Source organism: Capricornis sumatraensis, chromosome 9 (assembly GCF_032405125.1).
Source record: "Capricornis sumatraensis isolate serow.1 chromosome 9, serow.2, whole genome shotgun sequence".
Taxonomy (NCBI): domain Eukaryota; kingdom Metazoa; phylum Chordata; class Mammalia; order Artiodactyla; family Bovidae; genus Capricornis; species Capricornis sumatraensis.
Window position 1 is genome coordinate 37,715,033 of NC_091077.1, and position 15,473 is coordinate 37,730,505.

General features: G+C 41.2%; 2 protein-coding genes across 2 annotated transcripts in view; one reads left to right on the plus strand and one right to left on the minus strand.

The window, feature by feature from the left end:
- The first annotated feature begins 2,212 nt into the window (after positions 1-2,212).
- Positions 2,213-15,473, plus strand: part of FAF2 (Fas associated factor family member 2) — a 68,045-nt gene continuing 54,784 nt past the window's right edge. Inside the window, exon 1 of the mRNA XM_068979756.1 lies at positions 2,213-2,298. Coding sequence (XP_068835857.1) covers positions 2,236-2,298 — 63 coding nt within the window. The 5' untranslated portion in view covers positions 2,213-2,235. The remainder of the gene's footprint in view (positions 2,299-15,473) is intronic.
- On the minus strand, positions 9,257-9,813 carry LOC138086109 (large ribosomal subunit protein eL21-like). The gene has a single exon (XM_068980891.1). The coding sequence runs from the start codon at positions 9,744-9,746 to the stop codon at positions 9,264-9,266; it is 483 nt and encodes a 160-aa protein (XP_068836992.1). The 5' UTR covers positions 9,747-9,813; the 3' UTR covers positions 9,257-9,263.

Consider the following 15,473-nt stretch of genomic DNA (forward strand, 5'->3'; position numbering starts at 1 on the left):
TTAGGACTTAAGCCCAGGAGGCAGCATCTCAAGTAACCCTGAGAGAACTGCTCGGAGTGTGGGGAGGAGTCTGGTCATACGGAGGTTTGCAATAAAGGACAGGAAGTCTGAACATCAAAGGTATTTTTGTGAATTAAAGAAAACCAGATATTTCCAGTTAAGGAATTTGGTGAGTTTCTATACATGAGAAAATGAGAGTCTGGGTTTACGGAAATAATTTCTTTTGTATGCATCTCAGCTATCTAGGGCCAGTACCCTGCCTTTTTCCCTCAGTGCTAACCTTAGCAAGTGGCTGCTGGATCACAGGTTGTTCTTCCTTGTTGCCCTGGAGGCCTAGAATCACTGATGACTGTGGCATCCTTGTTTATTGATATGGCAGGAAATACTCCATTTCTCAAGACCTATTATAAGACCAGATTCAGGCTGGAAAGAAATAGCCAAAACTTTAGTCCTTCCATCCCTTAGTGTACTCTTCACAGAGCTTTAGTTTTCAAAAATCCTTCGGGTTCTGTCTCAGCAATTTAAATGCTGTGAAATTGGTGGGGTGAGATACCACAGATAGGGAGGACAGTGGGGCCCAGGAGGCTGAGTGCCTTGCTAGGAGTTAGACAGACACTTGATGGAAAAGTAGGCACCAGACCCTGACACCTCTGCCTCCCAAAGCCTTCTGGAGATTGGACAGAAAAAACAGGTGGCCGGAGAAAAGAAGTGGAAATGAAAATAGATCTGAAGAGAGGTGGAGAGTTTGAAGGGGAAAGGAAAGTGCAGAAGAAGGCAGACATTGAGAGGTGGAGATAAGGTAGTAGAAAGGGTGAGGGGCTGCTTCCAAGGAGAGGGAGATAAGGCAGCATATCTGGGGCTGCCGGTGAACCTCATTCCCTCAGTGGCAAAACTAGACCAGAGAGGAGGAGGTTTGCTCAAGGATGTCCGGTACTTTGCCACGTGGACACTGGAACCTGAATCCAGGTCCTCTGATCCCACTCATAGGATCTTCCTTCGGTTGCTCACAGAGAAAACGGGGCAGAGGGCAGGGACCCGAGAAGGCCTCCGGCAGGCAGGGGCAGAGTCCCAAGAGGAGTGGACAGAGAGCTATGCCTAAGTCTGGCAGAGCCCGGGTGGCCGAGTCCCAACAATTTTCATGAGCCCCTAATCTTCCAGCTTCTGGTTCGAAGGTGGTGAGGGGAAATGCCTCCCGCCCCTGGCTCAGTATTCGGGGACTTTCGGAACCTCCTGGAGATGGTCAGGGGCTTTTGGAAACATCATGGCAGGAATCAAACATCAAATGACTGATATTTCTGAACGGCCACAATTTCTTAAGAAATATTCTGAAACACTGGAGATGAAAATGCTTAAAGAGCAGGCAAAATCTGTCCAGTGGCATTCGGGAGTTACCAAAGCATTCGGAACCTCTTGGCTCTGCGGTCTATTCAAGGGTCATAAGTCTGGAAGATCCTGACTTATTCAATTCATCTCAGTTCAGTCACTCAGTCAGTCGTGTCTGACTCTTTGCAACCTCATTGACTGCAGCATGCCAGGCCTCCCTGTCCATCACCAACTCTCAGAGTTTACTCAAACTCATGTCCATTGAGTCGCTGATGCCATCCAACCATCTCATCCTCTGTCTTCCCTTTCTTCTCCTGCCTTCAATCTTTCCCAGCATCTGGGTCTTTTCCAATGAGTCAGTTCTTTGTATCAGGTGGCCAAAGCATTAAGAGTTTCAGTTTCAGCATCAGTCCTTCCAGTGAATATTCAGGACTGATCTCTCCTTGCAGTCCAAGGGACTCTCAAGAGTCTTCTCCAACACCACAGTTCAAAGGCATCAATTCTTCGGCGCTCAACTTTGTTTACTCTCACTCCCACGACTACTGCAAAGACCGTAGCTTTACTAGACGGACATTTGTTGGCAAAGTAATGTCTCTGCTTTTTAATATGCTGTCTAGGTTGGTCATAACTTTTCTTTCAAGGATCTATCCTGCCTTCGCCTGACTCCAAAAGGCGACTTGCCCACACAGTTCCTCGACTATTTTCGGAAGTATTCGGGCTCTGCACGAGAGAAGGCGCCCTCTGGCGGCGTAAATTATCACCATTTCCACCCCTCCCCAGCCCCTGGGTTGGGCCGGCACGCGCAGACGCAGTTGAGCGCCGGCGGCCGTTCAGACCGGATGTGGTTGCTGCTGAGGTCACTTCCGGCGGGTGACGGTGCGGACGGGTCAGAAGCGTAGAGGCGGCGGCAAAATGGCGGCGCCTGAGGAGCGGGATCTAACCCAGGAGCAGACAGAGAAGCTGCTGCAGTTTCAGGTAGCAGCGAGCACTCGGTGCAGCGAATGTTGCCGCGGGCTAGGGAGTGGGCCCCTAGAGGAGCCCAGAACCCTGCTCAGATTGGGCCCGAGATTCTTCTCAGACCAGCAGAAGGTCCCCCTCCCCCCCAGCCGCCAACTGCCCTGCTCGGTGCCCCCGGCCTCCGAACCTCTGTCTGTCCCCGGCCTTCCAGGAATGGCTGCGGCCAGACCTGCTCTCGCTCTCATCAGAGGGTCAGCTCTCCAGGTTCCCCTTTAGCAGTGCCCGTCCTCAGCCATCCTTTCCAGCCAGGTTACCGGTTGGACCCTCTCCGCCCACGACTGTGGATCCGCTGAGATGCTTAATCCCCACCGTGGAGTTGGCCTCTTTTCGGGTCTCTGTTAGAGCCTTTCAGCAACTTCCCATACCATTTCTACAAACATTTATTGATGGCTTTTTAGGTGCCAGGTCCTGTGTTGGGCGCTTTGGTAGGGTGGGGGCAGAAATGGCCCCCACCCTAAAGGTGTGGGAGGACACCTCGTATTGAAACAATGCAGCGTTGTACATGTCATCTGTGCCTTCTGAAGGGGTTTATTTCCTGGAGCTGATTCTTGGACTCACGCGCTTGGCTCTGCTTGAGGAGAATGGATGGTACACTTGCTGCAGTCTGCCTCGTTTTAGTGGATGTGTAGGTTAAAAACTTTTGACACTAAACACCTTATCCCTGAGCTGGAGAATCCGGTTGGAGGAAACTTAGGTTACCTTGGCTCTGTGTTACACTAGTGGGTACCAGTTTATTTCTGTGGTACATATCTTAAGTGTTTACCCCCTAAGGACGTTGTGGAGATCACAGTGAGTTTATGGATGTTTAAAAGGGCTTCATAAACAGTAAACTTCTCTCAAACAGTATTGCAACTGTTAATCCTTATTTAACTTAGGGTAGAATTAAAGTTAGTGGTACACTTATTTCCTAATATAAACTGTGCTAAGTATTCATTAATTCCACGGTATTTACCAAGAACTGTAGTGCTCAGGCAATAACACCAAATGGTTAGAACACCATTTATTGAGTGTGGTGTTGTAAGTACTTTGTTAAAACATTTGGCACACTAATGTATTTTATACAAGAGTTTAATTGTTAATACAACAATTGTATTTAATACAATGGCCCTATGAGATTCATATAGTTACAGTCTCTATAAAGATGAGGGATATGAGGCTTAAGAAGTAACAGGCCTGGTTTACACAACTAGTAGGTTATGGTGTCAGATTTAAAGCCGGGTCCCTTGCATTTCCTCAGCATTTCCTGCGTTCTTGAGGTGATGCTATGCAACACGTGGGAGTAGCAGTATACAGCTGAAAGTGGAATGCCAGTGCGCTAATACTTTTTTTTTTCCTTTTTGTAAGTTCTAGCTTTTCTGTGGTTTCCTTGATTTCACTGCAGTTAATTTTGAAGTGTTTTCTCTTAAATCAAGCAGTGGGTTGGAAGCATATAGATTGGAAAATACTATCATAGAAGTAGGTGACATTTGATTGGAGTTCTGAGTAGAGAAATGGATGACACAGCAGATTAGAATTAGAATGAATAAAGAGCAGACAACTAGCTTCCACTTCCTGGTAGACCACTAATTTCAAAGTTTTCTTTAACTTTGGCAGATCATTTTATTCCTTACAACTCTTGAGGGATAAGCCCCCATATGGTTTTAAAGTCTAATGAGGTGATGTGAACCGTAAGTCGTGAAGTACTAAGTCTGGTCCTGGAAGAACATGAATATGTGGTAGCATTTCTGAGATAAAGTGCATGGGAACCTCTGTTTTTGTCTTCACTGGATATTTCTATCAATAAGAGAGGTGAGCGGCAGGTTAGAATTGTATTAAGATTGCTTTATTTAATAAGGCAAGTACATTTTACATTTGTGTGTTCTCTAAGCAATTGCTTGGATTAGATTCACCATCCGGATTACCATTAACACTCCGAAATTTACTAGGTGTCAAGCATTATACCAGGTATTTGATGTACATCAACTGTTTTAAACCTTTTCATAACACTGTAAGGTGTTAACCCCAATTCAGTGTATTAACGAAGAAACAGGTTCTGTGAGGCCAGGTAATTTGCTGAAGTAGTAAGTGACAGAGATTTAGAAATCCATACCCATAGCCATCTTGCCTATAAGCTAATGGAGAAGCCAGATATATACATAAATAATGGATATTTTTCAGTATATTAGTGCTCATAAGTATAATAAACATAGTGGTATAAACGAAGGAAATTTAGGGAATAATAGTATTGATGAAGGTGGGAGGGGTAAAGAAGATGGCTTAGTAGTTACCATTAAGTTTCTACTGTGCCTCAGGCATGGTGCTAAACAGTTTATAATGATTATGCTTAATTCTCACAATAGCCTTGTAAAGGTGCCACAGGTGGTATGCCTCCTAGGTAAGGAAATGGGTCTTTTGAAGTATTTTCTCCAGATAATTAAGCTATTAAGCAGTGGGGATGGAATTAGAAATCTAGTGGGTCTGGTCTGAACTTAAAGGACTCCTTCCACTCTTCTGTGCCACTTTGAAGAACAAATGAAATGATTGGAGGTGGGCAGGAATATGTTCAGAGCTGAGATATGACTGTGAAATAATGTGGAATGTGTTTGTTGTAATGGATTTGGAGAATTGGAAGTTGAAAATAAGACTGGAAAGGTAAATTAGAGCCAGATTTTGGAACCCTTTCAGAGCAATGTTCAGTGGTTTAAAGCTTAATCTGTAGGCATGAGGACCCACCAAAGGTTTTTTCTAACTCTCTCGTGAAATAACACTGGGTTTCAAGTTTGCATCACTAAAAGTATGGAGCATGTGCTTGGACTCTCCACAGGGATCAGAACAGGATGATACTGCTAGGAGTCGGTTTTTAATTTGTTGCTTCATTTTATATATTGAAATTAGCAAAAAGTGAAATATTTTGGAAATCTCAGGTTTCTTCTGTTTCACCGTTTCTGTGACATGTGATTTGATTGGAACTGCTTAGGGTATATTTATCAGATTCTGAGTCTGTCTTATGTCTTTTAAGATTTTTCTAGTTATTTTCTCCTCTTTATTTTGGATCTAGTTGAATATGAGTAACTGATGCCATGTTTGTTTTAGGCTGCTTCAAATAGGAAATAATGAGTTTTTAGAGGAGCTAATGCAAATATGGGAAAGGTCATTTGTATTGAAGTCCATTTTTCCAAATTTCCAAGTGTAGCAGACTTCCCTGGTATACTGCCTCTAGGTTTTGTTTGAAAACCCGGAGAAGAATGACATGGGCAAAGAGAAGGGACTAAAGGAGCTATTCGTGGCCAGTAGAGAAAGAGTTCTTTTCTTCTTGTACAGGAGTATGAAATTTGAGGTTTGAAGGTGTTTTTATTTTTATGTTGTTTAAACACTTATTGGGCTCCCCTGGTGGCTCAGATGGTAAAGAATCTGGCTGCAGTGCAGGAGACCCAGGTTCAATCCCTGAGTTGGAAAGATCCCCTGGCGAAGGAAATGGCAACCTGCTCCAGTATCCTTCCCTGGAAAATACCATGGACAGAGCAGCCTGGCAGGCTGCAGTCCGTAGGGTTAGAGTCAGACATGGCGGACTTGAGTGACTACCACATACACACAAACACTTATCGAACATTTACTTTATCCAAAGTGCTCTAGATGCGTTGTATCATTAAGTCCTCCCAATAAGCATGGTGTAGGTTCTGGTGTTGGTGAGTAAACTAGGATCAGGATATAGTTTACCTAAGGTTAGTGATGAGCTTAGAATCCAGAAGTCTGGTGCTGTTTCCTGTCACCTAACACTACCTCTCTGGGTTTAGGTTTTGATTTTGTTTTCAACTACAGGTGAGTGAGTAGGGCCAGTGGAAATAGTATGGGACACTTTTAAGACAGAGAACACAATAAAGAAAGTCCAAGAGTGTGATTCTAATCCTGGAAATCATTGCTAATGTGAATTCTCTTAATCTGCTCTACATGAAGATGGACTTTTTAAGGAGAAGGGAAGAAGAATCCCCTAAAGTGGGAATGAACAAGGAGCACCATTCTCTCACTTACATACCCACGGGTTTGAGAGAGAAAATGGGAGAGAGGGCTTCAGAGCGAGTATTTTTAGGGAAAAGCCAAGCTTCAGTTAGAGCATGAAAGTGAAGAAGTGCTCAGGGAATTTAAGGATGGATCTAGGGGATATAGCTGATAAAGCAGGGCTTTTAATTCTAAACAGAATCCTAAAAATGTGCTAGACTACTTTCCAGGAAGTTTTGGCAGCCCACAGTCTCACCAACAGGATGTGAGATGACCTGTTTCTCCACATCCTTGCCAGCATTGGATGGTAGCTTTTCAGTTTTTGTCAGTCTGATTAAATTTTGAGAGTCCTTTTCTCAACTTGCATTCTAGTGATAGTGGTAGTTATAATTCTTGATTTTTGTTTTGCAGTCACTTGAATTTGAACAGCTAATGCAAACACTTGTTTTAAGCTATTTCAGATGGGAAAGAGTAGGAACATAAGAGTGACGGATTGGCTTATCAGCCTCTGTTTTTTAAAAATAGAGATAATGCATGTGTCCCACATTATATAGAAGTTATGTTTTCTGGTTGCCAAATAAAATGTGCTGATTTTCAAATTCACTGTTTTATAAACTCCTGATTGTGGATGAGATTGAAGTTCTTTTGGCCATTTACGGTTAGTTATTATATAAATTCCCTGTTTATCTTTTTTCAATTTCTTTTGGATTATTTGACATTTTCTTATCAGTTTGTACAAGTTCTTTACACTGGACATGTATAGCAAATATTTTCTTCCATAACATCATTTATCTTTGCTTGTTATCTCTTCACTTACACTTGTTTAAAATTGTTGGGTTTTTTTGTTCTTTCTGGCCTTTTGATTGTCTATTTTGTGTAAGAATGCCTTCTACTTAATGAGCTTATACAAATGTTCTCTGTTGTTTTCAAAATATTTTACAGATTTATTTTTAAAACCAGGTCTTTAATCCATATGGGATTAATTTCTGTATATATAAGATGAGAAACCAACTTCATATTTTTCCAGTAAAGACTGTAGGTTAGCTAAATAGTCATTTCCTCCCCCAACTGATTTGAGTAGTCCTCTTATCATACTTCTCGATAACCTATTTGCTAGTAGCATTACTGAATTAATAATACCAGATTTATATCAGATTTTAATATCTGAGCGGACAGGACTCTTTCCCTATTCTTTTTTTAAATTATTGGTAATTCTTACAAGTTCTTTCATGTACATTTAAAAATCATTTTGTGCAGCCATGGAATTATAGAAATTGCTTAAAATAATATATTAATTTGGGACTGGTTGAAGTTCAGGAACGTGTACATTTCTTTATTCAGATGTCACATGTCCTTTAAAATATTTTTGGTAACTTCTTTTAGATTTTTGTACCTTCCTTATTAAACTTATTCCTAGGTATTTTGTAATTTTGCTCACCCTGGGAATGGGATACCTGTTTATTTCTAAGTGGTTGCCAATAGAAACACTGTGGAATTTTGTATATTTATCTAGATTTTTTTTTTACTTTATTTTCTGTACAGTTTCTTATGTTTTCTGATCATTACTAATTTTCTAACCGCTAATGTTTTAGTTTTATGTCTTGGGCTCTTTAATAGCAGTTTTATTGAGATATAATTCACATATCATAAATTAACCCTTTTAAAATAATAAATTAATCCTTTTAAAGTATGCAGTTCAATGGTTTTAGTATATTTACAAAGTTGTGCAGTCATTACCACTGTTTACTTCCAGAGCATTTCTGTCACCTCAGAAAGAAACCCATTAGCAGTCACTCCCCATTCTTTCCTTCTAACCCCGGGTAACCACTAATCTATATTCTGTCTCTATGGATTTTGCCAGTTCTGGGCAGTTGGTATTAATGGAATCATACACTACACAGCCTTTAGTGCCTCACTTCTTTCATTTAGCATAATGTTGTCAAAATTCATCCATATTGTAGCCTGTATCAGTACTTCATTTTTTTTTTTATGGCCAGTAATATTTCGTTGTTTGGATAAAACACATTTTGTTTATCCATTCTTCAGTCGATGGCCATTTGTAGTGTTTTCACTTTTTAGCTTATTATTGCTGCTACAAATTTGCATACCAGTTTTTATTGGGACATGTTTTCATTGCAACTAGGAGTAGAATTGCTGGGTCATTTGGTAACTTTAACTTTGGAGAAATTGCCAAAATTTTTCAAAGTAGTTATACCATTTTCCCTAGCAATAGTATGTGAAGGTTCCTGTTTCTCCACATCCTTACTAACATTTATTAATCATTCATCTTTGAAACCTTCCTAAAAGTGTGAGATGTTATCTCATTGTTTTGATTTGCATTTCCCTAATGACCTAAATGGATTTCCCTGGTGACTCAGATGGTAAAGCGTCTGTCTACAATGTGGGAGACCCGGGTTCGATCCCTGGGTCGGGAAGATTCCCTGGAGAAGGAAATGGCAATCCACTCCAGTACTATTGCCTGGAAAATCCCATGGACAGAGGAGCTTGGTAGGCTACAGTCCATGTGGTCGAAAAGAGTCAGACACGACTGAGTGACTTCACTAGTTCACTAATGACCTAAATAATGATGAGCATCTTTTCTTATGCTTATTGGCCATTTAGGGCTTCCCTGGTGGCTCAGATGGTAAGGAATCTGCCTGCAATGCAGGAGACCCAGGTTCGATCGCTGGGTCAGGAAGATCCCTGGAGAAGGAAATAGCTACCCACTCCAGTATTCTTGCCTGGAGAATTGGACAGAGGAGCCTGACGGGCTGCAGTTCCTGTGGTCGCAAAAGAGTCGGACAGGACTTAGCAACTAAACAAAAAAGATACTGAATTTAGTTCCGTGTGTTACGCAGTAAATCCTTGTTGCTTGTCTATTTTATGTATGGTAGTTTGTGGGTTTTTTTTTTTTTTTTTTACAATCCAGGTCTTTATTTTTACACCCATCAGGCCATGAATTCATAGGGGATGGGCTCCAACAGTTCGGGTTCCTTTCCATTGGTCCTCACAAAGTGTGCTTCTCTAGGTGGAGCAGGCTGGCGCTTCAGCTGAACCCAAGTGCCTTTCTCTTTGGCTTCCTTCTTTTTCTGATCATTTTCCTTCATACGTTTCAGGAAGCTATCTCGGCTCTTAGAGTGCTTAATATGCTCAATACGCACATTAATTCTCTTGGCAAGAATCTTGCCCTTAACTTGTTTGTTTACAATGATGCCAACAGCATGCTGGGTAACATTGTAGACTCTCCCAGTTTTGCCATGGTAACATTTGTGGGGCATTCCTTTTTGAACAGTACCCATTCCCTTGATACCTACAATATCACCCTTCCTGTAGATTCGCATGTATGTGGCCAAAGGAACAACTCCATGTTTTCTGAAAGGCCTGGAGAACATGTAGCGGGTGCCCCGCCTCTTTCCCTTTGTGTTGGTCATCTTGGCAAATCATCCTGAGGGGCCGGGGGAGAGACGGGAGGCGGCAGGAACCACGCGTTGGCCTTTACCTGGAAGATCAGTTTGTGGGTTTTAATCCCATTCTCTTACTAACTTATCTCTCATCTCTCCTCTTATTCCTTTGCCTTTTAGTAACCATGAGTCTGTTTCTGTTTTTTGTATATAGATTCATTTGTATTACTTTTAGATGCCATAGATAAGGGATATGATATTTATCTTCTTCTGTCTTCAGTTCAGTCACTCAGTCGTGTCTGACTCTTTGCAACCCCATGGACTGCAGCACGCCAGGCCTCCCTATCCATCACCAACTCCCAGAGTTTACTCAAACTCCTGTCCATTGAGTCAGTGATACCATCCAACCATCTCATCCTCTGTCGTTCCCTTCTCCTCCCGCCTTCAATCTTTCCCAGCATCAGAGTCTTTTCAGATGAGTCAGTTCTTTGCATCAGGTGGCCAAAGTATTGGAGTTTCAGCTTCAACATCAGTCCTTCCAGTGAACAGTGATCAATGATCAGTCCTTCCGGCCATGTGGAGATACCGCATGTCCAAGGTCAGAGAAACCGCAGTAAGACTGTAGGTGCTGGAGTAGCTCTGAAGAGATACCCCACGCCCCAGCAAGATGGTAGGAGGGGCGATTTCGCGTTTAGAATCAAACCCCATTCTCACCAGAGACTGCTAGAAGGCTCAAACAAACCTTGTGCACACCAGGTCCCAAGGACCCCACAGAGACTGAGACAGAACTGTGCTTGAGCATCTCCTGTGGAGGTATGGGTCAGCAGTGGACTACCTCAGGGACAGGGGCTCTGGGTGTGGGTGTGGCATAAGTCCTCTTGGGGGAGGTCGCCATTAACCCCACCATAGAGCTGCCTGAACTTAAACAGGACTGGGAAATAGACTCTTGGAGGGCACAAACAGAACCTTGTGCATCAGGACCCAGGAGAAAGGAGCAGTGACCCCACAGGAGACTGTCTCGGACTTGCCTGTGGGTATCCAGGAATCTCCGGCAGAGGTGTTGGTTGGTGGTGGTCTGCTGCAGGCTGGGGCCACTGAGTGTAGCAGTACATGCATGGGATCTTTTGAGGGAGGTCCCCATTATCTTCATTACCTCCACTATAGTTTCAGTTCAGTTCAGTTGCTCAGTCGTGTCCGACTCTTTGCAGCCCCATGAGTCGCAGCACACCAGGCCTCCCTCTCCATCACCAACTCCCGAAGTTTGCTCAGACTCAGGTCCATCGAGTCGATGATGCCATCCAGCCATCTCATCCTCTGTCGTCCCCTTCTCCTCCTGCCCCCAATCCCTTCCAGCATCAGAGTCTTTTCCAATGAGACAACTCTTCGCATGAGGTGGCCAAAGTATTGGAGTTTCAGCTTTAGCATCAGTCCTTCTAAAGAACACCCAGGACTGATCTCCTTTAGAATGGACTGGTTGGATCTCCTTGCAGTCCAGGGGACTCTCAAGAGTCTTCTCCAACACCACAGTTCAAAAGCATCAATTCTTCGGCACTCAGCTTTCTTCACGGTCCAACTCTTGCATCCATACATGACCACTGGCAAAACCATAGCCTTGACTAGATGGACCTTTGTTGGCAAAGTAATGTCTCTGCTTTTCAATATGCTCTCCGGGTTGGTCATAACTTTTCTTCCAAGGAGTAAGTGTCTTTTAATTTCATGGCTGCAATCACCATCTGCAGTGATTTTGGAGCCCCCAAAAATAAAGTCTGACACTGTTTCCACTGTTTCCCCATCTATTTGCCATGAAGTGATGGGACCAGATGTCATGATCTTCATTTTGTATGTTGAGCTTTAAGCCAACTTTTTCACTCTCCTCATACTGATTTTGATAATTGTAGAATGATCTCTGTTGTTTCCAAGGCAAGCCATTCAATATCATGGTAATCCAAGTTTATGCCCTGACCAATAATGCTGAAGAAGCTGAAGTTGAATAGTTCTATGAAGACCCGTGAGACCTTCTAGAACTAACACCCAAAAAAGATTCCTTTTCATTATAGGGGACTGGAATGCAAAAGTAGGAAGTCAAGAAACACCTGGAGTAACAGGCAAATTTGGCCTTGGAGTACAGAACGAAGCAGGACAAAGGCTAATAGAGTTTTGCCAAGAGAATGCACTGGAGTTTTGCCAAGAGAAACACCCTCTTCCAACAACATAAGAGAAGACTCTACACATGGACATCACCAGATGGTCAACACTGAAGTCAGATTGATTTTCTCTCTTACTTAGTATGATATTCTCCAGGACCAGCCATGTTGCTGCAGATAGCAATATTTCATTCTTTTTTATGGCTGAGTAATATTTCATTGTACATATATGTGTATGTATGTGTACACACTGTATCTTTTAACTGAAGTGTAGTTGGTGTACAATATTATATAAGCTACAGGTATGCAATATAGTGATTTGCAGGTTTTAAAAGTTTACTCCATTTAATAGCTATTATAAAATATTGGCTGTATTTCCTGTGTTGTACAGTATATTCTTGTAGCTTCTTTTACACATAGTTTTTTTGTACTTCTTAATCCCCTATCCTTATATCATTCCTCCTATCTTCCTTCTCCCCACCAGTAGTCACTAGTTTGCTCTGTCTGTGAGTCTGCTTCTTTTTGTGTTATATTCACTAGTTTATAGTATTCTTTAGATTCCACATGTAAGTGATACTGTATAGTATTTGTCTTCCTCTCTTTGACTCACTTAGCTTAACGTAATACCCTCCCAGCCTGTCCACGTTGCTGCAAATGGCAAAGTGTCACCTCTTTTAATACATCAAAAATTTTAAATTAATTAATTATTTTGATTGTGTTGGGTCTTAGTTGCTGCACCGGACTTTCCCTAGTTGCCAAGCAACTCAGGGTCTACTGTCTGCTTGCAGTGTGTTGGCTTCTCATTGCCGTGGCTTCTCTTGTTGCAGAGCACAGACTTCAGGGTGTTTGGACTCAGTAGTTGTGACACGTGAGCTTAGTTGCCCCGCAGCATGTGGAAATCTTCCAGGACCAGGGATCAAACCTGTGTCCCCTGCATTGGTAGGTGGATTCTTTACCACTGGACCACCAGGGGAGTCCACATTTTGACCTTTTTTGTTTTGTGTTTTTCAGGTATATACTCAGGAATGGAATTGCTGGCTCATATGGTAGTTTTGCTTTCAGTTTTTGAGAAACCTGCATACTGTTTTGCACAAAGGCTACACCAATTTACATTCCCACCAGTGGTGTGCAGAGTTCCCCTTTCCTTTACATCCTTGCCAGCGTTTGTTATTTGTGTTCTTTTTATGATGGCCATTCTGAGAGGTGTGACGTGATAACTCATTTTGGTTTAGACTTTGCATTTCTCTAATAGATAATGATGTTGATCATCTTTTCATGTGCCTGTTGGCCATCTGTGTGTCTTTGGAGAAATGTTTATTTCAGTCTTCTTCCCATTTTTTGATTCCGTTATTTGGGGGGTTTTTTGATGGTGAGTTATGTGAGATGTTTGTAATATTTTGGATATTAAACCTTTGTTGGTTGCATTATTTGCAGATATTTTTTGCCATTCCTTTAGGTTGCTTTTTTTTTTCCCTTTTTTGATGCTTTCTTTTGCTGTGCAAAAGCCTTAACCTTTGATTAAGTCCCATTTGTTTATTTTTGCTTTTATTTCTTTTGCCTTGAAAGACTGATCTAAGAAAACATTACTGTGATTTATGTCCAAGTATTTTTGCCTGTGTTCTCTTCTAGGAGTTTTATGGCTTGGTGCGTTATATTTAGGTCTTTAAACCATTTTTATTTTTGTGTATGGTGTGAGGGAGTGTTTCTGATTTCATTGTAGCTGTCCAGCTTTTCCAGTACCACTTGTTGAAGGGTGTCTTTTCCTTTACATATTCTCGCCTCCTTTGTCATTAATTGACTGTAGGTGAGTGGGTTTATTTCTGTCCTTTGCCCATTTTTTAATTGGGCTATTTCTCTTGTTGTTGAGTAGTAAGTATTCTTTATGTATCCTGAGTACAAGTCCTATGTCAGATATATCATTGGCAAAATATTTACTCCCGTTCTCTGAGTTGTCTTTTCACTTAGTGGTGTCTTGGAAGTTTTTTAATTTGATTAAGTCCAATTTACTTGCTTTATCTTTTGTTGCTTGTCCTTTGGCAGTCATATCTAAGCAACCATGGTGTAATCCAGGGCTACAAAGATTTACACCTGTTTTCTTCTAAGACTTGTAGTATTAGCTCTTACGTATAAGGTCTGATTCATTTTTAGTTAATGGATTTTAGATCGGGGTCTAACTTCGTTCTTTTGGATGTGGATATCCAGTTTTCCCAACACCATTTCTTGAAAAGATTATTCTTTCTCTATTGAATAACCTTGAAACCCTTGTTTAAAATCAGTTGACCATAACTAAGGATTTATTTCTGGACTCTCATTTCTATTTCATTGGTATCTATCCTTATGCTGTTACTACACTGTCTTTGACTATTGCAGTTGTGTAATAGTGGAAGTCAGAAAGTAGTCCTCCAACGTTGTTCTTTTTCAGAACTGTTTTAGCTATTCTAGATCCTTTTCATTTCCAAATAAGTTGTAGCATCACCTGTGTCAATTTCTGCAAAAAAGGTAGCTGGGACTTTGATAGGAATTACCAGCTGGAACTTTGATAGAAATTGCTGTTTACCCTAGATCAATATGGGGAGCCATGCTATCTTAATACTAAATCTTTCAGTCCAGGAATATGAGAATCTTTCCATTTATTTAAGTCATCTTTAGTTTCTCTCAATGTTTTGTAGTTTTCTGTGTACAAAACTTGTACTTTTTTTTATTAGGTTTATTCCTACATATTTTATTCTTTTTGATGATACTGGGAAAGGAAAGGTTTTCTTAATTTTATTTTCAGGTTCATTACTAGTGTATAGAAATACAGAAATATAACTGATTCTTGTATACTGATTTTGTATTGTTCAACTTAGTTGAACTCATTTTTAGTTCTCTATTCATTTTTTTTTAACTTTTAGTTTTTTCTATATATAAGATTATATTATCTGTGAATAGTTTTGCTTCTTATTTTCCAATCTGGATGCCTTTCCCCCACTTCTCGCTTAAGTGTTTTAATATAATGTGGAATAAAAATGGTCAAAGTAAACATCTTTGTCTTGTCCTAATCTTAGGATGAAATCATTTAGTCTTTGACCATTATTATACTAGCTGTATTTTTTTTTTTACTTATTTATTTTTAACTGAAGGATAATTGCTTTATAGTATTATTTTGGTTTCTGCCAAGCATCAGCATGAATCAGCCATAGGCATACCTCTGTCCCCTCCATTTTGAATCTCCCTCCCCATCCCTTCTAGGTTGTTGCAGACACCTGGTTTGAGTCCTTGAGTCATGCAGCAAATTCCCACTGGCTGGCTGTTTTACATATGGTAATAACGTGTTTCCATGTTACTGTCTCCATACAATCCACCTTCTCTTTCTTCCTCCCCTCTCACCCCCCTTGTCCACAAATTTGTCCTCTGTGTCTGTGTCAGCTATGAATGTTTCTTGGATCAGGGTGAGAAAGTTAACCTTCTATTCCCAGTTAAATTTTTATCATGAAAGGGTGTCTTGGATTCTTAAAGGCTATAAGATAGTGCATGTAAAGTACCTGATAAATACTAGGGCTCTATCCAAAAAGAGGCTGTTTGGGAGAGTGTTCGGTTGTGCACATTTTTTTTTACATTTCTGTATTTTTCC

Bases quoted from the DNA above. Each gene is read 5' to 3' on its own strand.
- LOC138086109 (XM_068980891.1), bottom strand. From the start codon at position 9,746: ATGACCAACACAAAGGGAAAGAGGCGGGGCACCCGCTACATGTTCTCC.